The 27,342-nt window shown below is 37.2% G+C and overlaps 2 protein-coding genes across 5 annotated transcripts in view; one reads left to right on the forward strand and one right to left on the reverse strand.

Annotated features, from left to right (window-relative positions):
* Nucleotides 1-25,831, forward strand: dram2b (DNA-damage regulated autophagy modulator 2b). 3 transcript variants are annotated; one of them, XM_035953451.2, is made up of 9 exons: nucleotides 1-197; nucleotides 637-741; nucleotides 3,833-4,017; nucleotides 6,000-6,067; nucleotides 14,103-14,245; nucleotides 19,258-19,435; nucleotides 19,509-19,591; nucleotides 21,337-21,429; nucleotides 23,575-25,831. In XM_035953451.2, exons 3-9 carry the CDS (start codon nucleotides 3,887-3,889, stop codon nucleotides 23,707-23,709), a joined length of 831 nt encoding a protein of 276 aa, XP_035809344.1. In that variant the 5' UTR covers nucleotides 1-197; nucleotides 637-741; nucleotides 3,833-3,886; the 3' UTR covers nucleotides 23,710-25,831. The 3 variants fall into 3 exon arrangements, with proteins under 3 accessions (XP_035809344.1, XP_023137243.1, XP_054866899.1); XM_023281475.3 differs by lacking the exon at nucleotides 637-741; XM_055010924.1 differs by lacking the exons at nucleotides 1-197; nucleotides 637-741 and having other exon boundaries at nucleotides 3,320-4,017.
* Nucleotides 25,061-27,342, reverse strand: part of c5h6orf89 (chromosome 5 C6orf89 homolog) — a 16,421-nt gene continuing 14,139 nt past the window's right edge. For both annotated transcript variants that reach the window (XM_055010923.1, XM_023281477.3), the window contains exons 7-8: nucleotides 27,160-27,283; nucleotides 25,061-26,080 (exon numbers count right to left, since the gene is read on the reverse strand). In XM_055010923.1, coding sequence (XP_054866898.1) covers nucleotides 25,998-26,080; nucleotides 27,160-27,283 — 207 coding nt within the window. In that variant the 3' untranslated portion in view covers nucleotides 25,061-25,997. The remainder of the gene's footprint in view (nucleotides 26,081-27,159; nucleotides 27,284-27,342) is intronic.

Below are 27,342 nucleotides of genomic sequence, written 5' to 3' on the forward strand. Positions count from 1 at the left end.
GCACTACGTCAGTTAGAGAGGAACACGGACGTTAGTGTGAAATTTAAAAGTTTACTCTTTAAATGGCGGTTTGGAGTCTCACGGAGGATTAACGGAGGATAACGGAGCTCTGAACGCCTCAGTCCGGATCTGAGCCGTGTGTGTTCGGTGCTTTTACCGCTTCAGGAGGATTATGGTCGCCGGGAGGCTCCAATAACGTGAGTGTCATTATCTTTATTACAAACAGAGTCCGTGTGACTCCGTTCAGTCTGACAGCTGCTCAAAGGAAACCGTTTAAAACTTTGTTAAAACCCTTTTAAAACTTTATTTTAAATACGTAGAATACATTACTGTTACTATTCAGCTGCTGTTGGTCTCTGGAGGCTAACCTTAGCTAGCTAGCTGCTGCTGACTTTAATAATGTTTATGAACCAGCTAGGTTAATGCTGTTCTTTTATATTTAATGTATAAATATAATAAGGTCTTCAGTATTCAGGATGAGCTGTTTTATTTCTAACTGCTTGTTGTTTTCCTCCATTAATGAAGCTTGGTGTCATTTTGCGGACTAGCTGTTAAATTGTCAGTTTTTTAAATGGACTCTGGTTGTCAGATTGCTCTCAGCTACTTTTACAGACTTTCTCTGTTTCACTTCCTCAGATCACGGGGATTTTCCAAACCTGTTTGACACTGTGCTGTTATCTTTTTATAACTCACTGAAACACATGACAAATCAATCAACTGTTATTTATCTATTAGTTTCAGGTGCTCAGACTTTACTCTGTTATGATTTATTGTTGTTAAACTAATGTTTCATGCTTTATTCAAACATCTGCATATCAGATTTTCATGTACACTTTTGAACTTTGAACTGACTAATTTAGGACCAATCTCCATAATTAACAATACTGTAGGGAATTAACCGTGATATTTATCATTGTCAAGTGTTGACAGTTGTATTTTATAGAGTTTTTAGGGCTTTAATCCTTAATATTTAAATTTCTCATCTAAATTCACACCATGAATAATTAATTAACTTAAATATTCATACTTGGGTTCATTTGTAATGCCAGTCTGATTTGTTTTTAACTTGGCTCAGGGACTGTTGTTTTAAATCTTCTTTATAAATAAGAACAGGCCATTCTTTAACTTCCTCATTTATACAATTACAGGTTGTTAATTGTTAGTTGCAGCTCTATGCTTTGCTTTAAAGTACCAGTACCTCACAGTAAAAATACTCTTATACTGCATGAAAAATCCTACATCAGTTAAAGTACATAACAGAAAAATGTAGTTTGCAGTAAAAGTCCAGTGGCTGTTGGTTAAAGTCTTTGGTATAAATAACAATAAGCACAATAGACTTCCTCATTTATACATTTTTAATGTATATAAATTATAATATATTACACATTTACAGGCTGTTAATTGAACAACCCACAGATTTGACATCGATTAATTTTTTGTTTGGTAAAAATGTCAGAAAATTAATCCGTCAAAAGCTTTTTACATCATTTAATATTAGTATATTAATACAAAAATCTTAATTCTCTGATTGCAGCTTCTTCAATGTGAGTGTTTTCTAGTTTATGCATTAATTTTGTTGATAAAATGACAAAAAATAGTACAAAATGTTGATCACAAGTGTCCAAGGTGAAGCACATACTTTTCGTTTTGTCCAAACAACGTCTAAAATCAAACGATATTCACTCTAAATAAGCTGTAGGTTCAGTAAAAAGGCTCTGGTTGATAATTTGTGTGTGTGTGTTTTTGTTTTTTTAAAGAAGTTTAGTTACTGTCACCAAACATGTCACAGTACTTAAATAGAGTCTCAAGTTGTTAGAGCAGAAACTAGTGACCACTAGGTATGAAAATAATCTAAATATCAGTTTTATGATTTTTGCTTTATTGTTTGAGCCATAAAATACACGACAGCAGTAAGGAAAGTCTGTTACACTTCCTCTTCCTGTTTTGTTCGACTGACTGTCCTAAAGATAATCAGTTCTGTGTGACTCTAAAGTGAAAAAAAAGCAGGAAATCATTGAACTGAAGCAGCCGGAGAACATCTGGAATTTTTGATTTATGAGCAAATTAAATAATTAAATGAACAGTGAATTTGTTGTTGGCTAATGTGATTTGGTTTGACGCAGAACTCCTGTTTTTCAGTTTTCAGATCCGTAATTGGAGCTGAACTCTAAGCGTGATTAATGTTTAACAGATGGGATCCAACAAGTCCAGAGCAGAACAGAAAGTAGACTTTTATCTGATTAAATAGTAATGTTTATTCATAGATACGTACTCCGTAGAGCTGCAATTATTGGTCAAATTGTCAATTACTAAATTTATCGTAGATTATTTTTCCTAATTAAAACGCTTTGAGATCCTTTTTAAAAAAAAATAATAATAATTCTGATCTTGCGACTTCTTAAATGTTAAATGTTTCTGGTTTCTTTCCTCCTCTGTGATGGTAAACTGAATATCTTCAGACAAAACAAGATGTTTGTCATCTTACACTTTAAAAAAAAACAGATTTTTCACCATTTTCTGACATTTGTTAGACCAGAAAGCTGATTAATTATTTAAGGAAGTAGATGACAGATTCCTCAAAAATGCCGAATCCTCAATAAAAGTACTCCATTACAAGTAAAATTCCCTGCATGAAATATCTTACTGTAGTAAAAGTACACAGCAGCCAAGTGTAGTTTGTAGTAAAAGTCCAAATCTGTTCCCTCTGACTCATATAAGATCAGATTATTAACAATGAAGCACCAGTGTGTCCGCAGCAGGTTACTTTGAAGTACTTTATGTCCAGTTTTATTTACAAGATAAATCTGATTAAAACAAGAAAAAAAATCTTTTCTGACCCACAAATCTGTTTTCAGTTCTTGTCTGATCTGTGATTTTGGCTGAGAGGTTGGATCATTAAAATAAAACCATCTGGAAAACCTCTGTTTGGTGGAGCTTTTAACAGCTTAACCCTCTTGTTATCTCCACTTATAGGCACCCAAAAAAATATTGTTTCTTTGTCTGAAAAAAATCCAAAAATTCAGCAAAAAAATTCCCCAAATTTCTAAGAATTTGCAAAACCTTCAGGAAGAAAATTCCAATAATTCCTTAAAAATTTCCCTTGAAAGTTTTATTTTAAAAAATTCCCCCAAATTTGGCAAGAAAATTCTTGTAAATTTTTTCAAAAAATGAGTAGAAATCTTCCAAAAAAATCTTAAAAATATCTAAAGTAATTATTTATATATATCAGTAAAACTTCTAATATTTTCTTTAAGAGCATTCACAAAAAAATCAACCAAAATCCAGCGAAATTTGATGGATATTGGTTGATTTTTTGTGAATGTTCTTAATTTTTTTTCATTTTTATTTTTTTTTCATTTTTAACATTTCTTTTTTTCCACCAAAAAATATTCAAAGATTTCCCAAAAATATTGAAAATGTGGACACCAGGAGTTTCACTGTGAAAATATATTTATTTTCCACATTTTCAAACTTTAAAACGGGTCCGTTTTTGTGAGCAGACTAGAAGAAACCACAGAAGCTTTAATTTGTAATTTTGTGTTTTATTTACAATCTTCTCGCGTTATCTGTTGTGCTGAATCTGCATTTTTACAAATCTGTCAGATAAATGAGTATAAACAACAAGATTTGCCTCTGAAATGTGGTACAGTGGAAAGAGAAAGTAGCAAAACGTGGAAATACTCAAGTATAGTAAGTCAAACTTGTACTTAATTACAGTACTGGAGTAAAAGTACTTAGTTACTTTCCACTGCTGCTCTGACTATAGGTTTTTATTAGCAGAGTTGAGAGTTGAGAATAATGATGCTGTGTGTTGTTGTTTTGCACATGACAGAAGGAACCAGCAACACACACACACACACACACACACACACACACACCAACCACCATGTGGTGGTTCCAGCAGGGTCTGTGTTTCCTTCCTGCTGCTCTGGTCGTCTGGACGGCGGCGTCCTTCGTCTTTGCTTACATCACAGCGGTGGTGCTGAGACACGTGGATCCTCTGGTGCCCTACATCAGGTACACAACTGATACACACACACAACTTAAATACACACCACTAACACACATCACACAGTTATATTTAATGAAGCTGTGCTGAGTTCTACCTTCATACTATAAATATTTTCATAGTTAAAGTCCCTTAAAGTACATGGAGTTGGGTCCAAAATTTACACTTTTTAATACTTTTTCCATCATTTCTGAGCCTCAGAACTTCATCAGTCGAGCAGACACATGACATTTGAGTTCTGTTAAAAACTGCAACCAGATCAATTTTACATCCATCCAGATGTCGCAGTCTAAAGAATGAATCTGATTTTTTTTTTTTTCTGTAACCAGCTTTGAGCATCAAAACTGCAGCAGTTTAATGACAGTGATGTAGACTAATTCAAAATTTGCAAGTGTTAAATGTGGCTATGTTAGAAAACTGTTGAGCCACAGAATGAATTCTGTTTATTAGCTGATCCTGGTATCACGTGTGTAAAAATGATCCCACCTATCACATGCTGATATAAGCCTCGAAAGTTTACCCAGAATGCACTTTTCCCCTAAACTTGATCAGAATGACTCAAAAATTGTGCAAAATGACTCAAAAGATGTCCTAAATACACCCCAAAAATGACTCAAAATTGTCAAAAGTGCTAAAAAGAAAATGTAGGTAAAAAAGATCCTTTCACTGTCTCTAACTTGTTCTGATCAACCACCTACCACATATGCTGCTGAGAAACTTGAATTTTTACCCAGAATGCACTTTTTAAAGTTTTCTTTGGTGAATTATCAGAAAATAGAAACACCTGGGATACCAATGATTGTTTCTAGGACTCATAGACATTAAACTGCTGCAGCTTTACTGTTCAAACTAGGATACATCCCATGATATTGCTGGTCAAAGTTGGTTATAAAATTGACTCTGTCATTTTGGATTCATTCTGGACTTTTTAAAAAAAAAAAAAAAAATACTTTTGAACAATTTTCCATTGATTGTGGACACTTTCTGGTGTCCACACCAAAAAGTTCCCTTAGGACAGATTTAGAATAATTTTGGACAGTTTTATGTCATTTTAGTACATTTTTGATTCAATTTTGACTTTTTTTTTTGTTACATTTCAAAAAGGTTTTCAGTATTTTGGACAATTTAATAATCATTTTTTGCATTTTTTTTGTCATTGTGGGAAGCTTTGGAGAAGTTGGAGGTAATCTGGTAAATTTTTGGCTCATTGTGGACAAAAACAACAGAAACACATCCAGGATACCAATGATTGTTTCTAGGACTCATAGACATTAAACTGCTGAAACTATGATACATCCCATAATACTGATGCTCACAGTTGGTTATAGAAAATTGGTTGGAAAGGTTTTGAGCATTTTGGATGTGTTTGAGGGGCATCGGACAGTTTTTTTTTAAAATGTGGACAATTTTGACGTAATTTTTGACATTTTTTGATCGTGTTCGTTCATTTTTAACTCATTTAAGGCAGGTCTTGATTTATTTTGGATGGTTTCCGAGTAATTTTGGAAGCATTTCAAGGGATTTTGGATAAGTTTTACGTATTTTGGAGAATTTTTGAGTCTTTCTGGGCAAGTTTTTACCATTTTCTGGAGGTTTTAAAGTAGTTTAGATGAGTTTGAGCTATTTTGCACAATCTTTGGCTCACTTTGAACAATTTTTTTAATCAGTTTTGGACAAACACGACAGAAACACATCCAAGATACCAATGATTGTTTCTAGGACTTATAGACATTAAACTGCTGCAGTTTTTCTGTCCAAACATACTAAGTTATTGTTCATAAATAATCAGCTGATTCTCAGGGAGTCGGGGGGGAACTGATTGATTTTTCATGGTCCAAGATTATCTCAAGGAACATTTTCATGAATTACTTGACTGTAAACATTAACAAATACTTACATTTTTCACATGAAACACTTTCTCATTCATTAAAACTTTTTTTAAAATCTAAACAAGTCAAACTTCCTTTCATGAAGGTTTGTTGTGTTGCAGTGACACAGGAACGATGGCGCCAGAGAGGTGTGTGTTTGGCATCATGTTGGACGTGTCGGCCTTTTTAGGTAAAGCACACACACACACACACACACACACACCTACACACACACACACACACACACCCACACACACACACACACACACACACACACACACACACACACACACACACACACACACACGACTCCACAGGTCTCTGAACTCTGCTGGAGATTTTTCCTTTAATTTGTCACCTGTCTAGACAAAACTGGCCGGATTGAGGATGACCGGATATCAGACATTGAAACTGTGCTAAATATTCAACTCTCTGAACAGTTTCAGGGCGTTTTTTTCCTCACTATGGTTAATTTTTCACTGCATTGTAAAGTCCTGAACCTCTATGGAAACAGAACAACCATGAAGAAGGAGAGAGAATCAGAAATATCTTCTGTGCAGTTTGACACAGAATGTGAGAAATCAGAAAATCAAAAAGACAAAAGTTAAATTTCTTTTTTTATCCTACAATAATGGAAAAATACCTGCCACATTTTTCCAGGTGTCTACAGGTGTCACTAACACTGGAATAAAAGGTGTTTCTCCATGCTGTACATATTTTATTATTTGCATTTTTAATTAGTTTCCATACTCATCTTACCATATTCCATCTCCTCTCTGCTCTGTTTAAACACAGCCTGTAGTTCAGCTGAAAAGTCTCTAATTTTTTTCACATGACTGTTGGTCACAGCTGAGTCTTTACTGGCTTCATGTTTGGGGTGAAGAGCTCAGAATTTTTAGTTTTTACAGAATGTGATTTGTACAAATGGTTTATTTTGGTGAATTTCTAAATGAGACGTAGAATAAAGTGATTTGGATGAAATGTCACAGTTTTAAAGTACTGGATTTGGTCTTCCATTTGAGCGGATCATTAAAAATGAGTAGTTTGGGGGGTCACGTGAGGCGCGCAGCCGGTGGGATGTAACTCTTTCGCTTCCCCACTGGGCTGACCTAAAAAGAATATTTTAAACGTATTTTGCCAAGTGCTGTAACTCAGAGCATTATTGGCACGGTCTGTTATGTCTCTGTAAAACTTCTTCGCCATGTCTGGTTCGACTAAAACAAGAGCAAGTCGCAAGAAAAGCAGCAAGACTAATGCTAGCACTGTGCTTGCTAGCAAAAACAACGAGCATGCTGACCATGATGATACGATGCTAGAGGCTACAACTGACGGAGAGGAGGTGAACTCGCATCGTGATGACTTCATAGTGGAACGAGTCACCGCCAACATTGCCAAAATGCTCGACAGTAAGCTGGATGTTATGCTGAAATCAGTCACTGAGGTCTCCGAGAAGATTGACAGTATACTCGAAAGAATTGGAACTGTGGAGCAACGAGTTTCAGAGTTGGAGGACATGTGTCAGCTAACGCCCCGCGGCTGGACTCTGTGGAGACTGCACTCAAGAAGGCAATGTATCGACTGGACAACTTGGAGAATCAAAGCAGACGACAGAATGTCAGAATCGTTGGGTTGTAGGAAGGCATGGAGGGCAAATACCCAGTTGCTCTCTTTGAGAAATGCATCCCTGAGATTTTGGGCATGCAGGGTGACACGGTCAAGATTGAAAGAGCTTACCGCGCTGGACCACCGCAGAGAATTGGTGATAAAGATGCTTCATGGGTTGTTCTGGTGAGACTACATAATTACACTGATAAGTTAAGGATCCTGTACTCAGCGAGAACCAAGGGCAGAATAAAGGTGGAAGGCCGAGACATCTCTTTTTATCAGGACTTCTCTGCCGAAGTCGTTAAGAAACGGAGGGAGTCTGCTAACGCGCGCCGCCTGCTACGTGAAGCTGGCATCAAATACGCCTTTGTATACCCTGCTGTGATTAAAATCATTCACCCAAACGGAAAAACTTCATCACTCTCCAATATGGAACAAATTAATGACTATATTAAAAGACTCCCGGTGTCCCAGTGAACTGGCTCACTTCTGTCAGAGGATCAGTGACACAAGCGCTGACTGATAGTGTGACCATTGCTGAACTGTCAAGGGAACGGCTGAGAGCCCTCATCACATGAACATCTGACGGTTGGCACGCTCCTATAAGAAATACTGTGAAAATGTTAAACCTGAATACTTGAGAAGTTACTCTAATTCTGCTGTCCAGAATAACACTTGCGTTTATTCTTGGTAAATGTGGCATTATACGCTGGACCTTAGCTGCAGTGGCCCAGAAGGGGAGGAGGGTTGTGTGCTTCTTTTTTTTTTCTTCACCTCTTTTTTATCCTGCCTCACTGACCCCCAGGGTTTATACTCTAGAGTAAGACAAGATTAGTGACTTCTTTTTTGTTAATGTTTTTGTTCTCCTCTTTTGAACTGTTAAATACTCCAAGCTGTAGGTTGGGTTTTTGCTTGGAACTATTTCTTTTGGTATTCAGAGTTCAGAGTCAAATGATAGCTGGGTCCCATCTACATGAAGCAGCATTTTTTGTATACAGTATGTGTCCTTTCTCCTTTCTTAAGCAATTGCATATGAGTATAAAAATTTGCACCTGGAACATAAAGGAATCTAATAATGTCATCAAAAGAAAAGCTGTCCTGAAGTGTCTCAAAAAAGACAAGATCCAAATTGCATATTTGCAGGAAACACATTTAAACGATACAGAACATAAGAAGTACCTTAGAGAATGGGTTGGTCAGGTATATTTTTCATCATATTCAAAAAACAAGAGAGGCGTTACCATATTAATAAATAAGAACCTACCATTTACTGCTACTGATTCATACAAGGATACTGACGGAAGAATTGTTCTGGTTAAAGGAATTTTATATGGTGAGACTGTCCTGTTGGGGAACATTTATGCTCCTAATGTTTGGGAGGAGTCATTCTTTGCCCTGCTTCTGAGGCCTTGTCCACACGTAGTAGGGTTTTTGTAAAACCGAATATCCTGCCCCCTCCGTCTAGAAAAAAACTTATGTACACACCACCTCATTTTTAGAAAAAAACTTCATCCACACCTAACCGCATAAGTGCGTTTTTAAGCCATTCATAAGCATACCGGACCTTTAGGTGGCAGTAGTTCCCCAAATCCTATCCAATCAGAGTACGCTTCCATCTCTAACGTCACTTCCACGAAATATGAAACATGGCGCCAGGCTCGTTCGTGTGGAACGATAAGGAGGCAGAATTGCTCTTAAACGTAGTTTTGGAATATAAAGTACAAGAAACGGCGCCCAAAACCTTGTGAGAGCATCCATACTGTTACCGAATGTAAACACAGGTCGCATACGTGACGTAAGAACATATTTTGTCGCAGGCGGTGACGTTTCGAAACGCAAAACCCCGGTTACTGATGTCCACATGCAGACGCATAAAATGGAGAATTCGCAAATCTTCACTTTGGTCGGAGTTTTTTAAAAGAATCGTTTTTGATGATGTAAATCTGCGTTTTCGTGTGGATGATAGGCCGAATCGTAGAAAAATATCTTCGTTTTGTGAGATACCCGGCTACGTGTAGACAAGGCCTTAGTCAGCTTGCTGAAATGGACTCTCCCAATATAATTTTAGGAGGAGACCTCAACTGTAGTTTATGCCCAATATTGGACAGGTCTTGACCTCACTACACTCAGTTTAAAAATACAAGAGCAATTAAAAATATCATCAAGGAGCTGCACCTGCTGGATGCCTGGAGACATGTAAACCCTTTCTCTAATAGCTACATATTTCATACTCTACCCCACTCATCAGCGTCCCATATTGATTATATGTTAATATCTAAATGCCTTAGTCACTTAATAGAACAATGCGACATTGGCCATATCGCACTCTCAGATCATGCCCGTTACTCTAGTGATGCGTCCTATTAGACATGCAGAACGATCGTTCTCCTGGAGACTTGACACATTATTGCTTCTGGATTCTAATTTTATTAAATTTTTGGAAGAGCAGACAGATACATACTTGGAAACTAACGACAAAAAAGATACCGGCCCAAGAATTGTATGGGAGGACTATAAAGCCTATATGAGAGGCATTATCATCTCATAGGCAAGCCGGAAGAAAAAAGAGCGAGCAGCTGAACAATCTGAAATGGAAAAAAAAATAAAAAATTAGAAGCATAGTATTACGCAGTAAAATCAGAGGATGTCTTAACGGAACTGAAATCTTCCAGAGCAGCACTAAACGATTTAATAGCAAGGAACGCTGAAAAAGATATCTTATTTGCTCAACAAAGACTTTTTGAATTTGGCAATAAACCAAATAAGTTATTGGCATGTCTAGCAAGGAAAACCCCCGCTTAATCTTTTATCTCAGTAGTACAGGATGAGAATGGTCATCGCCAAATGAATAATCGCCAGATAAATGATAGATTTAAAAGATTTTATGAAAAATTGTACAGCTCAGAGACTGACTTAGATAAACTCAAGGAAGGGAACTTTTTGAACGGTCTAACTACGCCACAGTTACCAGATGATCAAGCTAGCCTATTAGAAGGCCCCATCACCTTACTAGAAATTGACAAAGCTGTATCATCACTTAATTCAGGTAAATCACCTGGAGCAGATGGCTTCCTTATTGAATTTTACAAGGTGCTGAAAGGCAAGATAAATAAATTACTGCTAAGGGTTTTCAATAAATCTTTTGAACTGTCAAAACTCCCGGAATCTATGTATATTGTGAATATAACATTAATCTTAAAAAAACATAAAATCCAGAACTCTGTCCATCTTATTGACCAATTAGCCTCCTCGGAGTCGACATGAAAATACTATCTAAGGTACTGACGCATAGACTAGAGCAGGTGGTGACTCACATCGTAGGGGCAGACAAAACTGGATTTATTAGGGGTCGAATGTCCTCTAACAACACAAGACGATTAATTAATATTATTAATTTTCTTAATCACTACCAACTTCCTGGTGCCATGGTCTCGAGGGATGCTGAAAAAGCATTTGATCGAATTGAATTGGAATGCCTGTTTGACATTTTGAAGAGATTTGGCTTTAAATCCTGCTTTATAGATTGGATCAAATTATTGTATAAAATGCCCACGGCCTCTGTCTTGACAAATGGCCTTGTATCAGCACCATTCAAGTTAACAAGAGGCACGGCCCAAGGAAGTCCATTATCACCGCTCCTCTTTGCCCTGGCGATAGAGCCATTAGCAATAGCTAGACAAAACCAAAATATTAAAGGAACAATTATAGGGATGAAAGAGCACAAACTTTTATTATACGCAGATGATTTACTTTTGACTTTAACAGACCCAGCTAACTCAATACCGGCACTGATTGAATGTGTTCAAGAATTTGGGCACATATCTGGGTATAAGGTCAATTTTGGAAAATCAGAAATAATGCCTTTAATCGGTTGTGGCCATGCTGAACCGTCCTTCATTAAACCATTCTGCTGGGCCCCTACAGGCCTTAATTACTTAGGAGTTAAAATTACACCCAAAATTGATCATTTATACATTTATTTAATAGGGACAGAACAAGAAGCATTGTTACAATAACCGATGCCATGTTCATAGGTCAATAGCTAACAGCTAATTCGCAGACCAGGTCCCTGACACATACAAAAACAACAATAAATACAACAATCAATGTTACATGAATGTATACATTAAACACATTTACATATAATAAAATGTTTATCAGTGCTCACAGTTTTGGTTTGATTTGAGCCATCGTTTGATTTTACAGTTAAACTCATTCAGATCTGTCATATGTTTCCGTTCAGCAGGTAAGGTGTTCCAGATCTGTGGCCCTTTCACTGAGAATGCACTCAACTCTATGTCGAAAATATTAACCCTTTGATCAAACACATTCAAGAAAAGATGAGTTGGAAGAACCTCCCCATATCCTTTCTTGGGAGAATAAATTTAATTAAGATGATAATTCTTCCTAAAATAATGTACCCTGTGTCAATGCTCTTTCTGATTCTGAAAACAAATGATATTAGAGACATTAATAAATCTATGTCAGACTTTATATGGGCTGGCAGAAAACCCAAAATTAAACAACATTCTACAGCTCCCAAAGGAACGAGGTGGATGGGGTTTGCCCAAAATCAAAAACTACGTATTATCAATTCAAGCCAGAATAATTTCTTTATGGATGGCTGGAAAGGCTGACATGCCATGGCTTGAGATAGAGACAGTAGTCTGCCAACCCTTCCCCCTAGTAAACTTATTGGACAAATGTGGAAGAGAATTACCAGCCATAACCAGAGATAACTTTTTAATTACAAACATAATAAAAATATGGAACACCCTCAGAAAAATTTTTCAGAAAACCCATTCATTTAGCTCCCTTACAACATTGGTGGTTAACCCAGAATTAACAGCAGGAGGAGCAGGACCCAACTTTAAGAATTGGCAGGAATTAGGTATTAAAAGAATCTATGATCTGTGGGACCAAGGGACCTTTAAAACATTTGAATCTTCAAGAACTCAGTATAAAATACCCACCAATGATTTCTATGAGTATTTGCAAATCAGACACTATGTGTACACCAAAATGAATATTCTTAGTCCTTCATATGACTTTCAGTTACTTGAAGGAACGCTTCTGGAATGCCAAAAGCATAAACGCTTTATATCCAAATTTTATTGTAAGCTACAAAATTTAAAAGCGGACAGGCTTGAACCATTAAGAACATCTTGGTGTACACTACTCAAGGTAGAAATTGATGAAGAATCATGGAAAGAAATTTTACTGTTACCCTCTAAATTATCGATATGTAATAGATACAGGGAGATGCAATATGAGATTTTACAAAATGTTTATATATCCCCCTATATTTATAGTAAATACACAATAGGAGCATCCCTAAACTGTCCAAAGTGCAAAACAATTGTAGGGACCAGATTTCATTGCCTCTGGGAATGTAAGGAAATTAGGCTGTTTTGGCAGGCTGTATATAGAGAGATCGGTTTAGTGATAGGGCAGCAACTCCCTCTGAGCTCACTACTGTGCCTACTAGGACTCATACCAGATTCTTTGAAGGTACACAATGAGATAGTTCAATCTCTTTTAATGTTGGTGAGGAAGGCTGTAATGACAAAGTGGGTTGGTGTCAATCCCCCCTCTATTCAACTGTGGAAGTCTCTAATATCTGAGGTAATTATCTTAGAGAGATTGAGGTACTGTATTGGTGGTAGAATTCATCTCTTTACAGCAAAATGGGGAAGAGTGATTAATTTTTTAGGTATTCAGTGTAGAATGAAATGAACAGACTTGGTTAAAGGATTGGTCTGCCCAGGTATAAAACAACCCCTTACTTGCTGTACTTTATTCTTTTCTGCATCTAGCTATTTATTTATTTTTTGTTGTTGTTGTTGCTGTGAATTGTATCTTGGACGCACTATGACTGTAATGTATATACTATGCTGAACTCTTGTTTTGTTTCATTTGTGTTGTGTTTTTTCCCTGTTCTGAAAAATCAATAAAAAGAATGTTTAGAAGTAGTTTAAGGAATGTCTGAACATTGAAAATCCAATGATTCTAGATGTTTTCCACTTTATTATTTATTTTTTTGTTTATTTTTTTTTAAGGATGACATCTTCATGCGGCTGCACAGTGGCGTAGTGGTTAGCACTTTCGCCTTGCAGCTAGATCACTGGTTTGCATCCCAACCTTCGCAGGATCTTTCTACATGAAGTTTGCATGTTCTCCCTGTATATGCGTGGGTTTTCTCCGGGTACTCCGGCTTCTTCCCACAGTCCAAAAACATGCTGAGGTTAATTGATTCTAAATTTCCCTGTAGGTGTGAATGTGATTGTTTGTCTCTATATGTAGCCCTGCGACAGACTGTTATCTGTCCAGGGTGTCCCCTGCTTTCGCCCTAAGTCAGCTGGGATAGACTCCAGCCCCCCATGATCCTAATGAGGATTAAGCGGTGTGTAGATAATGAATGGATGGAATGTCTTCATGACCACCAGCAGGTTTTGGAGTTCAGAGGGTTGATCATCATCATTTTTTTAAAAGAATTTATTATCTGTGATTGTAGTTTAGTCTCATGCAGCTGTTAGATATTCTGTCTTTATGACTTAGCAGTGTATCTGTCTCTGTAAAAGACAAGTATATAAAAGCTGTTATGTGTGTTGTGTCTGCAGGTATCGCCACAGTGTACGTCCGTTACAAACAGGTAGAGGCTCTGACAGGTGAAGACGAGGTCAGACTCCGCAGACTGAACCTGTTTGGGCTGATCCTGGGTCTGATCAGCTCCTTTGGGATGTGTGTGGTGGCAAACTTCCAAGTGAGTTCAGCTGGTCTGGGATCAGTTCACACCACTGATCCCAGACACTGTGTGTGTGTGTGTGTGTGTGTGTGTGTGTGTGTGTGTGTGTGTGTGTGTGTGTGTGTGTGTGTGTGTGTGTGTGTGTGTGTGTGTGTGTGTGTGTGTGTGTGTGTGTGTGTGTGTGTGTGTGTGTGTGTGTGTGTGTGTGTGTGTGTGTGTGTGTGTGTGTGTGTGTGTGCGCTCGCGCTCGCGCGTGCGTGTGTGTGTGTTCGCGCGTGCGTGTGTGTGTGTTCGCGCGTGCGTGTGTGTGTGTTCGCGCGTGCATGTGTGTGTGTGTGTGTGTGTATATATATATATATATATATTAGGGCTGGGGCTTTAACACGTTAATTTCGTTTAATTACAGTGAAAAAAATAACGCGTTAAAAATAACGCAATTAATAAGCCAGTTCGGAATCTCGCCGTGCGCAAGGTATGCTGGTCCCGGGTGACAGGTCGGGATACCCCAGATCATAAACATGGCCAAGTGCGACACAGATATTGATTACTTTGAGCATTGTAAAGTCAATGCTTTAAAGGAATTTTGTAAGAAACGAGGATACAGTGTTATCGGGAAGCGAAAGAAAGAACTCGTGTCCCTTGCTTGGGCATTGTCATTTCAAAAGGCCCCAATAGTTTTAACAAAACAGCAGGAAAGGGAGGCTGTCAACCTTGATTATAAATCCCTGCTCGAGATCGATGTTTACGGGTGTCACCTGAGAATTCCAGATCCTTTAGAGCTCAGAGAAGGTTGGGAGAATGAGTCGACAGCAGCAAATAAATGGCCACCCTGCATGTACATAGATATCAATAATTATCTGATTAGCAAGGACGAGCAAAACTTGCTAATGAGACTTGCTAACGACTACAAAGTCGGCACGACGTTCTGGATCTTTTCTTTCAGTAGGAAATGTGACAAGTACATAAGGCGGGTCACATATACAGCACGAGGTTCCTTTATTGCACTCGTGAATAGGGCAAAACTCTTCCATCCACTTCTTTAGCCCACGGATACCGTTGTGGCAGTCCCGCACTGAACAATGGGGACCTGGCATATTGCCTTAAAAAGACTTAAAGCAGTGTTAACACTTCATAGTCGCTACAAATAGCAGGTCGTTCCACTGCGATAGTATGAGCTTGTTGGGCAGAAAGTTTCCTTTTAAAAATCTTCCTGATGGCAGCTTGGATAAAAGCCTGGTTGTGTGCAGATTGTACAACAAAGAGTTTTCTGATCACTGCGTCACTTCAAGCCGACGTTATCACCTCAATGTAAAACATGTTGCTGTTAGCACCAGAGCTAACGTTAGCTACGAGTCATGCTAACGGCTAACGGTGTAGCCATCCCATAATAGACCACTTTTCTAGACAGTGCTTGAGTTTACAGAAAGTCTTAAAATATTGAATAAAATCGCTATAATTGCACTTAGATTTGCAATAATCTGTGAATGTAGCAGACAGATGAAAAATGCAGATAAATAGAAATGAAACATTTTTGTGGTTTAAGTTTTTACTCCGTCGAGGCTCTGCCTCCTTGGAGGAGGAATAACCTAAACAACAAAAATATCTCTTTTAATAACTTAATTATAAACTTTTTGTTTGTAAAAAAAAAACTACATAAATAAAAATTGATATTCCTATAAAAAGAACCATCAAAATTCCACCATTTATCAGACCCAGAAAAGATGAAAACAGAATGAATCTCTGGATTTTCAACTTTCTGAAGCTCCTTGAACTACTTATGCTGATTTTATGTGCCATACAGTGGAAAAAACAACTAAATTCAGGCTTTAAGTCATCAAAATCGCTTTTTTTTATATGTTCCATTTTCCTTTTTTAAAATAAATTTTAAATTATAAACGGGTATATGTCTATTCATTGATTCAACTCTCAACCACAATTTTATTTGAATTGAAAAACTTCACTTATTGTGTCAAATATTGCTATTTGACAAAACTGCAATTATTGCGATTAATTAATTACAAAGACTGTAATTAATTAGATTAATTTTTTAATCGCGTCCACCACTAATATATATATATATATATATATATATATATATATATATATATATATATATATATATATATATATATATATATATATATGCATATGCATGCACACATATACACACACACACTATATTGCCAAAAGTATTCGCTCACCTGCCTTGACTCGCATATGAATGTAAGTGACATCCCATTCCTAATCCATAGGGTTCAATATGACGTTGGTCCACCCTTTGCAGCTATAACAGCTTCAACTTTTCTGGGAAGGCTGTCCACAAGGTTTAGGAGTGTGTTTATAGGAATTTTTGACCATTCTTCCAGAAGCGCATTTGTGAGGTCACACACTGATGTTGGACGAGAAGGCCTGGCTCTCAGTCTCCACTCTAATTCATCCCAAAGGTGTTCTATCGGCTTGAGGTCAGAACTCTGTGCAGGCCAGTCAAGTTCATCCACACCAGACTCTGTCATCCATGTCTTTATGGACCATGCTTTGTGCACTGGTGCACAGTCATGTTGGAAGAGGAAGGGGCCAGCTCCAAACTGTTCCCACAAAGTTGGGAGCATGGAATTGTCCAAAATGTCTTGGTATGCTGAAGCATTCAGAGTTCCTTTCACTGGAACTAAGGGGCCAAGCCCAGCTCCTGAAAAACAAGCCCACACCATAATCCCCCCTCCACCAAACTTTACACTTGGCACAATGCAGTCCCACAAGTATCGTTCTCCTGGCAACTGCCAAACCCAGACTCGTCCATCAGATTGCCAGATGGAGAAGCGCGATTCATCACTCCAGAGAAGGCGTCTCCACTGCTCTAGAGTCCAGTGGTGGCGTGCTTTACACCACTGTATCCCACGCTTTGCATTGCACTTTGTGATGTATAGATTGGATGCAGCTGCTCGGCCATGGAAACCCATTCCATGAAGCTCTCTGCTGAAGCACTGTTCTTGAGCTAATCTGAAGGCCACACAAAGTTTGAAGGTCTGTAGCGATTCACTCTTCAGAAAGTTGGCGACCTCTTGGCACTATGCGCCTCAGCATCCGCTGACCCCGCTCCATCAGTTTACGTGGCTTACCACTTGGTGGCTGAGTTGCTGTCGTTCCCACACACTTCCACTTTCTTATAATACAGCTGACAGTTGACTGTGGGATATTTAGGAGTGAGGAAATGTCACGACTGGATTTGTTGCACAATTGGCATCCTATCACAGTTCCACGCTGGAATTCACTGAGCTCCTGAGAGCGACACATTCTTTCACAAATGTTTGTAAAAGCAGTCTGCATTAGTGTTGCTTTCGTCAATGAAAATGACGAAATATCTTCAACGAACCTTTATCACTTGACGAAAACGAGACGAGACGAAACGTAAATGGTGGTTTTGTGACGATAACTATAATAAAATATATAATACAGTATTGTTGAAGAATAAAAACGAGACGAAATTCGGTTTACAAAATAAAAACTCTGCTGAAATGTCTCTTCATTTTTGTTGACCAAAACGAGACAAGACGAAATAACATTTAAATGTTTAGTCGCATTTATTATTTTGCAGTATTTCTGTTCCCCAGGCTGTGACGTCGCACTGCGCTGACGCAGGCGACGTCACTTCCTCAATCTCCACTCGCGGCATTGTTTAGATGCATCTGCGGTGGGAACATGGCCGGGCATTGTTCCCCAGCTTTCGGGCAGCTGAGGAGAAAACGAAGAAGTGATATATGGACATACTTTGTTTACATACAAGTGGAAAACAAAACTGAATGTGTCGTGGAAAAAGACGGGGAGAAATGCGGCTACAAAATAACAGGGAAAAACAGGATTTTTTATTTAAATTTATGTGTGTACCTACATGTTTGGTTGGTAAAATAAATGTGTTGACCAGAGCATCTTCCTTGTCTGGAGTGAGTATATTCTTGAGTTTATAAGTTAACAATAATATAATAATAAGATAACCATGTTTAATTTGTGAAATGGGTTTGACTAAAAGAAAAAAATGGTTTTGTCTATACTATACAAGGAAATTATACTATATTGATTGGGTTAAATAGAATCGCATTACTAAAAAGAGAGTAAAACATAATTTTCATTGACTAAAACTAGACTAAAATGTCATCAGTTTTCGTCGACTAAAACTAGACGAAAATAGTCATAGGTTATTCTAACTAAAATAAGACTAAAATGCTCAGACTTTTAGTTGACTAAAACTTGACTAGACGAAAAAGTGACTAAAACTAATAACTAAAATGTCAGCTTGACACAAAGACTAGACTAAAACTAACAAAATCTAAACAGGCCGCCAAGAACAACACTAGTCTGCATGCCTAGGTGCTTGATTTTATACACCTGTGGCCATGGAAGTGATTGGAACACCTGATTCTGATTATTTGGATGGGTGAGCGAATACTTTTGGCAATATAGTGTATGTGTGTATATATATGTCAATAAATATATAAAAAATAAAATAATTCATAAATAAGTCTCTAAATGAATACATAAGTAAAGTAAATAAATACATCAATAAGTCAATAAATACATACATCAATAAGTAAAATAAATCCATAAACAAGTAAAATAAATGCATGAGTTAATAAATAAATACCTAAAATAAATCCATGAATAAATCAATCAATAAATACATGAATAAGTCAACAAATGATTATTAAAGGAGAATAAAACAAACAATTTAGCAAAGTTTAAAAAACAATTAGATGTTAAAAATAGATAATAAAAATAATTTAAGATTAAAAATATAAATAACCTTTAGATTTTTTTTATGTTTCAAGTTGTTATCCTGTTTTGCCTGTTTCAGTATTTTAAGCTATTTTATTTAATTTAAAAATGTATTTTATAAGTTGTATTTTGTCTTGGTGGTACATGATTCCGTTTCTGTCTGATGACGTCGTACTTTGGTCCAGTCAGGTTGTTGTTTTATCTAGTAATATAAATAATTTAGATGGTATTTCATTAGATTGTGTTTGTGTGATTGGGAGCAGAAGACCACTCTGTTCTCGATGCACCTGGTCGGGGCCATTCTGACCTTCGGGATCGGAGCTCTCTACATCCTGGTCCAGACGCTGCTGTCCTTCCACATGCAGCCTCACGTCCACAGCAGAACCACCTACCTGGTCCGGCTCACCATCGGGTTGTGGACGCTGGGCAGTATCATCAGCAGTATCCTTAAGGCCAGATTCTGTCGTAAACACATTGTTTATTATGAATGTTGTGATCCTTAATGGCCCATCAGTGTTTGTGTCGTCAGTCATCATGTACAGCAGCCTGTCAGGGGTGGACGTCCCTCGCAAGCTTCACTGGACTCCTGGAGAACCGGTCAGTACATTTATCTGTTTACCACCGCTAAACACTTGTGTATATTGTTTGTAATTTCCCTTATTTGTCTTCATTTATTTCTTTAACTTCCAACCAGGACCCAAGTACTAATTTTGTGCCACCTCATGTGAACACTTGTGCTGGCATGACAATAAAAAACCTTGAATCCTAGGAAAAAAAAGGAGAATATTGCCCTTTTTTGTAGTAGTAGTGTCGATCTGATATCTTTCTAACTTTCAGTACTGGTGCTTTAGTTTGAGAAATATAAAGAATCCCACCAGCGTTTGTCTAAATTTGGAGAATTTATTATTTAACCTTCTGAACCCCAAAACCCCCAGTGGGTTTAAAAGGAACATTAACTTTAAGAAATCCTAAAAATTACACCCTTTATCAGCCAGAAACTGTAAAAACAGAGATAATTGACAGATTTCCGACAGTCCTTGAACTTCTCATCTGTTTCTGTCATGAAACTTAACCAAATCTAAGCTTAAAAACGTCGTTTTTAAAACTCACTTTATTCCACATTTCTTATTTTAAAATTCAGTAAAAACAGTTTGATCCAACCTGATTTTGTAAAAAGCAAAAGATTTTGCGCTCCTCGATGCAACAGTGAAGCCATCAGTGACTCAGCTGTGACCAACAGTCATGTGAGAAAAATTCTGAGATTTTTTTTTTTTTTTGGTTGAACTGCAGACTGTGTTTTTTTACAGGGCAGATAGGAGACAAGTATGGAAACTAATTAAAAATGTCAGTAATAAATGACTGTATGTATAACTGAGCATCGAAACAGTTTTTTTTAATAAGCTGTAAAAAGTCATTAAATGAGGTTTAGGTAAATCTCATCTCCATCCCTTCAGTTTGGGTTTTACCTGATTTTTCCTCAAAAATGTAACATATTTATGGTAATAAATCTGGGTGAACATTTCATATGGGAAAGTAAGAAAAGTGTGATTCTGAATCTGATACACAAAAAACTTCAAACTAAATTTGCTTTTAAAGCCCTCATTTATGTTTAAACAACATTACTGATATTTTTGTTTGACTATATTTTTCTAATGCTGCACAACAAGCTGCACAGAACCTGTTAATATTACTGAAGAACTGCAAATAATGAATATTTTCACTTTTGATTATTTTTCTACATTAATTAGTTGTTTGATCTCTGAAGTGTCAGAAAATGGTGAAAAATGTCAGTGTGTTCCTAAAAGATGACAAATGTCCTGTTTTGTCCAAAGATATTCAGTTTACGGTCATAGAGGAGGAATAAAAACGAAAAATATTCACGTATTTTTACTTTTTTTTGTTGAAAATGTCAAAATTACCAACAATTAATAGATTAATTGACAATTATGGAAACAAATTAAAAATGCACATAATAAAATGACTGCATTTTATCATTATTTTCCCAGTAATGCTAACATTTGTGAACACTTGGAGAAATGTTGGAGCTGTTTACTCCAAGTTTTCTTTACTTTGTTTGTTTATATGATTTCTGTCCTTCTAGCTGTGTCATACAGAGTTCTCTCTCTTTCTTCTTAGTTGTTCTGTTTCCACTGAGGTTCAGGACTTTAAATTACACTGAAAAATGAACCACAGTGAAGAAAAGTGAGATGGGAGCAAAGAAAATGTCTGCAAACTGACTGTAGTTCAGAGAGTTAAACCAGGAACTGATGAGATATTTAACTAATAAACTATTATGATACTTCTATTACTGCAGTACTCAGCTCTTCTCCTTTCTCCTTCAGGGTTATACGGCTCATATCGTCAGCACAGTGTCTGAGTGGTGTCTGGCCTTCTCCTTCATCAGCTTCTTCCTCACCTACATCAGAGATTTTCAGGTAATTTGTCTCATCTTTTCCACAAACACAGCCACTGCAGGAAGTCTGTTGAGTTCTGGACCAGATGCTAGAAACAAAATCCTCATTTTCTCATTAAAATAATCAGTTTTGTGGAGAGAAACTCTCTGAAGGTTCAAGACTTTAAAGGGTTTTGTGGAAGTTCAGCAATGTTGAGACACACTGGAGACTCAGATGACTTAGGCGGTGAATAATGTTTACTGATACCAGGAGAAGTGACACAGACAGAGCAGCAGTTCATGCAAGCAATACCAGCATCAGTTCTGAGGATTCTCTCTGATCTTCAGGTATATATTGCAGTTGGGAGAAGGTCAGATTTAGACTACAGACCAACATGGAGAGAACATACGTGCAGGAGGTCCTCAGTTTTCTGACATCCTCAACCTACTGCGTTTCATCGTTATGTCGGAACTGGTTATGTGGAACTAGTTGGCGAATGGAGCGGATGAATACGTCGTCACGCAGTGCTATAAGACGGCTTTGTTTACATTCTCTGGTTGTACGCCACCTTGGATTATGCTGCATTCACTAACTTTTGCCCTTCATTATGGCTCCCAAGCTTTAGTCAGACTCTTCTGATGGCAGTTTTCTTATTTTAAAAACTGCCATCAGTTTTTTTTATTTTCTTATTTTAAAATTAACAAGAAGGAACAACAGGAACAACAAACAGTTTGCTCCAACCTGATTGAAAATAGGTTTTTATTCAGATACTTAATTCGCTACTTTTGTAAAAGCTGTTTTAGTCTGTGCAGACTTTTTACACCTGGATTTGAGCAGTTTTTTTTATATTCTTTGAGGAGAAATACTCCTCAAAGAATAGAAGAATAGCATCCATTAAAGAGGAAAAATAAAATAAATAATGCAGAAATAATCAAGTTTTATGCAATGTTCACCATGTCAGAGCTTCTTTCAAAAAGATGATTCCAGCTCTTACTGTGTGAACTAACTCATAAACAACTGTCAAAAATCACCTCCAACGAGTGACATTGGGGACATTTGTCAGATTTTACCATTTCTAATACGATACTTCAAAATTTGCAGAATCATTTAGTGTGGAATTTGCTGGCTTCCTCCCCAAAACTGAAATAATAGGAATTGAGAACAAAAACAGCAAAAAAAAAAAAAAATCTAGTTTGTTTATTGAGGTTTAATTTACTCAGCATGAGAGACAGTTTTGTTTATCAAATAATCAGAAATAACATAAAAATACAGAGATTTTGGCTTTAATATGCAAACGTTGAGCAGGAAAACCTTTAAATTACCACATTAAACCTCATTTATTTAATCCCAGTGTAAAAACATCAAGCTTACAGGGGTTGTATGTTGAATTATTTCTACTCAGTAACCAAACGAAGAATAAAATCCATCCTCCACCTGTTACTCTAGAAGATCAGAATGAGAGCCCCTCTCACTACAAAACCACACAAACATACCCAGTCATTCAATTTAAGATAAGTCCTTTATTTCTCCCCACGCCAGGGGAAATTCACATTGTTACAGCAGCTTATGTAGCAATAGACGTAGTAATAGAAATAAAATAATAATAGAACAGTAGTAATAATATTTACAATATGTACAGGGGTGAGAAATGAGGATGAAATAGTACAGTATTGACACACTGTAAGACAATGTAGTATAAAGTGGCTTAAAAAAAATAAAGTTTAAAAAGTGCAAAGATGTAGCAACTATTTAAATCTGGTATTATGTCACACAAATGATCAAAAACAACAACATCTCACACACAAACAGGTCAGAAGAACCTAAATTCAAACTCAAATAGAAAATTAAGTTCAGAATTAACTAAGTAAGAGAAAACTCTAAATAATGTCAGTTCTGTAAATGATAATTTCACTTTAATTCAGTTTTGAGACGCCAGATTAACGCCTCTAAAACTGCAAGTTGTCCTTCTAATGTTTCAGTATTTGAGCATGTACAATATTTAAAATAAGTGATATTAAAATAGAGAGTTTTTGACATATTGGTTTGTATATTTTCACATTTTTGGTAAAACCTGATGAGCCGTTTTGAGACTTTATTCTAATCTGCTTCTTATTCGTTAACAGACTTTAGTGGCATCAATCCATCCAAACATCTTCTATTCTTGTTTTTGTTTTTCTTTAAATCTAGAAAATTATCCTACGAGCCGAAGCCGTGGTGCAGAGCAGCCACCTCTATGATTGGCCACACGGAGGCGCCACAGCGTCGAATCAGAACAAACGAGACTCGTCTGAATCTTCTCCTCTGCTGGCAGGATCCACGTGACCGGCAGCCTGGCCTCCTGTAAAAAATGCTTCTACTTCTATTTTCACCTTTTTCTAACTATTTGAAAGCTTTTTATGTTGTTTCTAAAGACGGTGGAGGCTTTTAAAGAGTCGGTTCACACAAAGAAATTCTCCCTATATTTATACATATTCAGCTTCTGTAATGGTTCTGTACCTAAAGCTCACAGCACCAGAAAACATAAGCAACAGACTCCAGTAATCCAGTAACTGATTTTAAAACCAAATAAGACGCTTTTGCACCTTTTCCTCAAACTGTGTCGCCGTCGCTGCACTTTATATAAAAATCATTCTAAGATTTTTTACCGTCATTTAAAGGATTTTAGCGGCACTTCTTTTACCATCTGTGAGTCCTTTGGAGGCCATTTGGTAATAAAACTCAGAGTTTCTATCCTGTTAGTTTCTGTCATTTAGCTGCTTTATGCATTTTTAATTATTATTTTATGGCAGTTTGCAGGATTAGAACTGGTCTGATAACTGATAAATGAGGTGATGGTAACTGACCTGTAATATGATGCTGCAATAATCAGCTCAGGAAATATTAGTATTTTAATATTTATAAAAGCAATACATTTGTATAAACAGTAATAATTTGCTGATTTTCCATTTAATTTCCGTGTCTTTAAACAGTGATTTTAGACTTCAATACGCTAAACTAGCAGTTAAAAAGCAGTTCAGTCAGCTGGTCAGATGTTTTCTTACTTTTCTTTCTGCAGTTTAAGATTTTACTTTATTTATGGAGCACAACAAACTCAATTAAAAACAAACTGAGCATCAAAACAGTTTTTAATAATTGCATAAACTGTACAAAGCCACTAAATTAGCTGGATACCATCTCTGCAGTTTTTTTTTTTTTTAATCTGCTTTGTCTAAAAAATGAACCATATCTATGTTATTACAATTATCATAAATTAACAGCCACACAGTGAACTGGGGGGATTTGGATCCAGTTTTCCAATAATGGAGCCTGATAATCAGACAGAGCTTCTATTTCATGTTGTGTTCTGTTAACGTGACATTAACACTGACTGAAGACATACATTAATTTAACCCTCTGAACCTCAAAACCTGCCGGCGGGTTTGAAACACATTTTATCTCTAAAAGGAAGAAAAAAGATGACACCATTTATGAACCTGAAGCCTTTTGCGACACCAATCCTTTGGAAAATTGAGCCAGATCTCAGCTTAAAATCATGATATTTTGTCAAAATCACTTTTAAAACATCTCATTTAAAAACTCGACAATAATTAACCCCTTGCTCTAATCAAATTCTGTAAAAAACTAAAAATTCAGAGCTCCTCACAGCCATCAGTGACTCAACTACGACCAACAGTCAAGTGACAAAAATTCATTGTTTTCAGCTGAAATACAGGAAATGTTTTTACAGAGCAGAGAGGAGACATGTATAGGAACTAAATAAAAACATAAATAATTAAATACCTATAGTCTGCAAAGTCGCCATTTTTTCCAGTGTTGACAACTTTCCTTCAAGACTAATGAGTTTTTATTTAATTTAATGCATCTAAACAGTTGGAAAAAATGCTATACAATTTGATTCCACATATAGATATATTATTTTTTAAAATTAAAACATTTTATAACTGTGTAAAATAACACACAAGATATTTCTGAGTTCTCTCTTGTATTATGTTTCCATAGGACTTTAGATTGCAGTGAAAAATGAACCACAGTGAGTAAAAGTGAGTCTACAGTGAGGGAAAATTAGCACACCATGATGACAAATGAGCCCATGATGACAAAAAATAAGCTACAGTGAGTAAATATGAGCCCACAGTGATAAATAATTAGCCAACGGTGATGAAAAGTTTAACAACAGCGAACAAAATTAAGAAACTGTTTGGGGTTCAGAGGGTTTAGAGTCTTTAGGGTTAGGGTTAGATAATTTTCTGTTTCTGGCACTGAAAAACAAAAGTGTCCATTTTTAAAATCTCCATTCAGGGGAAGAGTCACTTATGAGCAGCAGATTTATTATTAAATCACTAAGTCAGTCGCAGATGTTGGTGATTCCGATGATTTAGCTTGAAGGTATGGCACGAGCACAGAAGATGTTCAGCCATCAGAGTCGTTCCTGGACCCTGGGAACTTGCAACAGTTTCCGTTATCCAAACGTGAGCAGCGGTTTCCAGCCGTCCGAGGACGAAAACCACCGGGTCGGGGGTTGTAAGGCAACAGTGGGCGGAGCCACAGGAAGCTCCCAAACGCCTCCAACATTCACTGACGATCTGCCAAGTCCCAAAACCGCTCGGAGGCTAGAAGGCCGAACCGTCGCAGATGATGTTCTGGCCTCGACCCGGGAAGAGCTCCATCTGCCAGTACCGAGGGTCAGCGTACACTGCACAGGTGAGAGGAACGACGGTTATAGGCTTAACTGCTGCTTTTTATTATCATAAACACTCCTGTAAATCCAACTACAGACATTTCATCTAAGGTTGGATATCAGTTGATTATCGTCTGGCACGTTTCAGATAATCTGTATGGTTGATAGATTAAATGTGCTACTTCAGAGGGCCGCACTACGAAGCCAGCTCCACAGTCAGGCTTTCTTTGTGTAATTCGGCTCCACAAAAGATAACATGACGGTGTTTATCAACTTTCTTTCTCAACTCAAGTTTTCTGCTTCAAACTTGCTTCTTCTGCACTAAATAAAACAATCGTGTTCAGCAGTATTAGTTACCGTGGAGATCTAGCTGTGCAGCATCTGTTACCATGGAGATCTAGCTGTGCAGCATCAGTTACCATGGAGATCTAGCTTTACAGCATCAGTTACCATGGAGATCTAGCTTCACAGCATCAGTTACCATAGAGACCTGGTTCCACAGCATCAGTTACCATGAGATCTAGCTGTGCAGCATCAGCGACCATGGAGATCCTGTCAGATTAAAAGGGAGCTACCGTCCTGATACAGAAAACGTTCGGTTCAATATACCTCACTAACCCACTAATCTGGCTTTGTAGTTCAGCCCTCTGGTCTGGAGATAATAATTTATACACACAGGACAACAATGACATTTATTTTTCTATTATCTATTAGAATTATTGGTCAACAGGGCAAAATATATATCGTTATTATTATTATTATTATTATTATTATTATTATTACTATTGTATGAAAGTTTTATTCGTACGTGCACAAAAACTACTTGTTATCTCACAGTAACTGATGAGTGCTGACGGCAGTCAAAATATATTTTTGGTAGAAAAACACTTCTGTCTTACTTCAGTAATTCACTAATAAATTCCTGAACAGGTCAGTCATCCTCCCACAGTTCAAAGACATCAGACCACCAGTTAACTAGTGAATAAATACATTTTTATCATGATACTGATTGTAGAAAACTGTTGACTAGTCTGATATTTTTGGCACAGAACCCTTTCTTGTATTGACAGTCTGTCTTGTTCTTGTTGTGTTACCCATGTCTCCAGGTGTCAGCCACAGGTTAAAGGAGCTGCAGTGTTTCTGGCAGCGTTGAACCGGCAGAACTCGGACCGTCGGCAGCCCCTCGCCCACCACCAGCCAACCCAGCACCCTGACACCCTGAAACACAGGAAACAGCCCAGGTCAGAGGCTGAGGGTTCGTTTGTAACTCATGATGA

Source organism: Amphiprion ocellaris, chromosome 5 (genome assembly GCF_022539595.1).
Source record: "Amphiprion ocellaris isolate individual 3 ecotype Okinawa chromosome 5, ASM2253959v1, whole genome shotgun sequence".
Lineage (NCBI taxonomy): Eukaryota > Metazoa > Chordata > Actinopteri > Pomacentridae > Amphiprion > Amphiprion ocellaris.

What these genes read in the sequence shown, in the direction of transcription:
- dram2b (XM_035953451.2), top strand. Translation starts at nt 3,887, where the DNA reads ATGTGGTGGTTCCAGCAGGGTCTGTGTTTCCTTCCTGCTGCTCTGGTC. An exon ending in GGACGTGTCGGCCTTTTTAG is followed by an intron (nt 6,068 to 14,102) that starts GTAAAGCACACA and finishes TTGTGTCTGCAG; the next exon opens with GTATCGCCACAGTGTACGTC. An exon ending in GCTGGGCAGTATCATCAGCA is followed by an intron (nt 19,436 to 19,508) that starts GTATCCTTAAGG and finishes ATGGCCCATCAG; the next exon opens with TGTTTGTGTCGTCAGTCATC.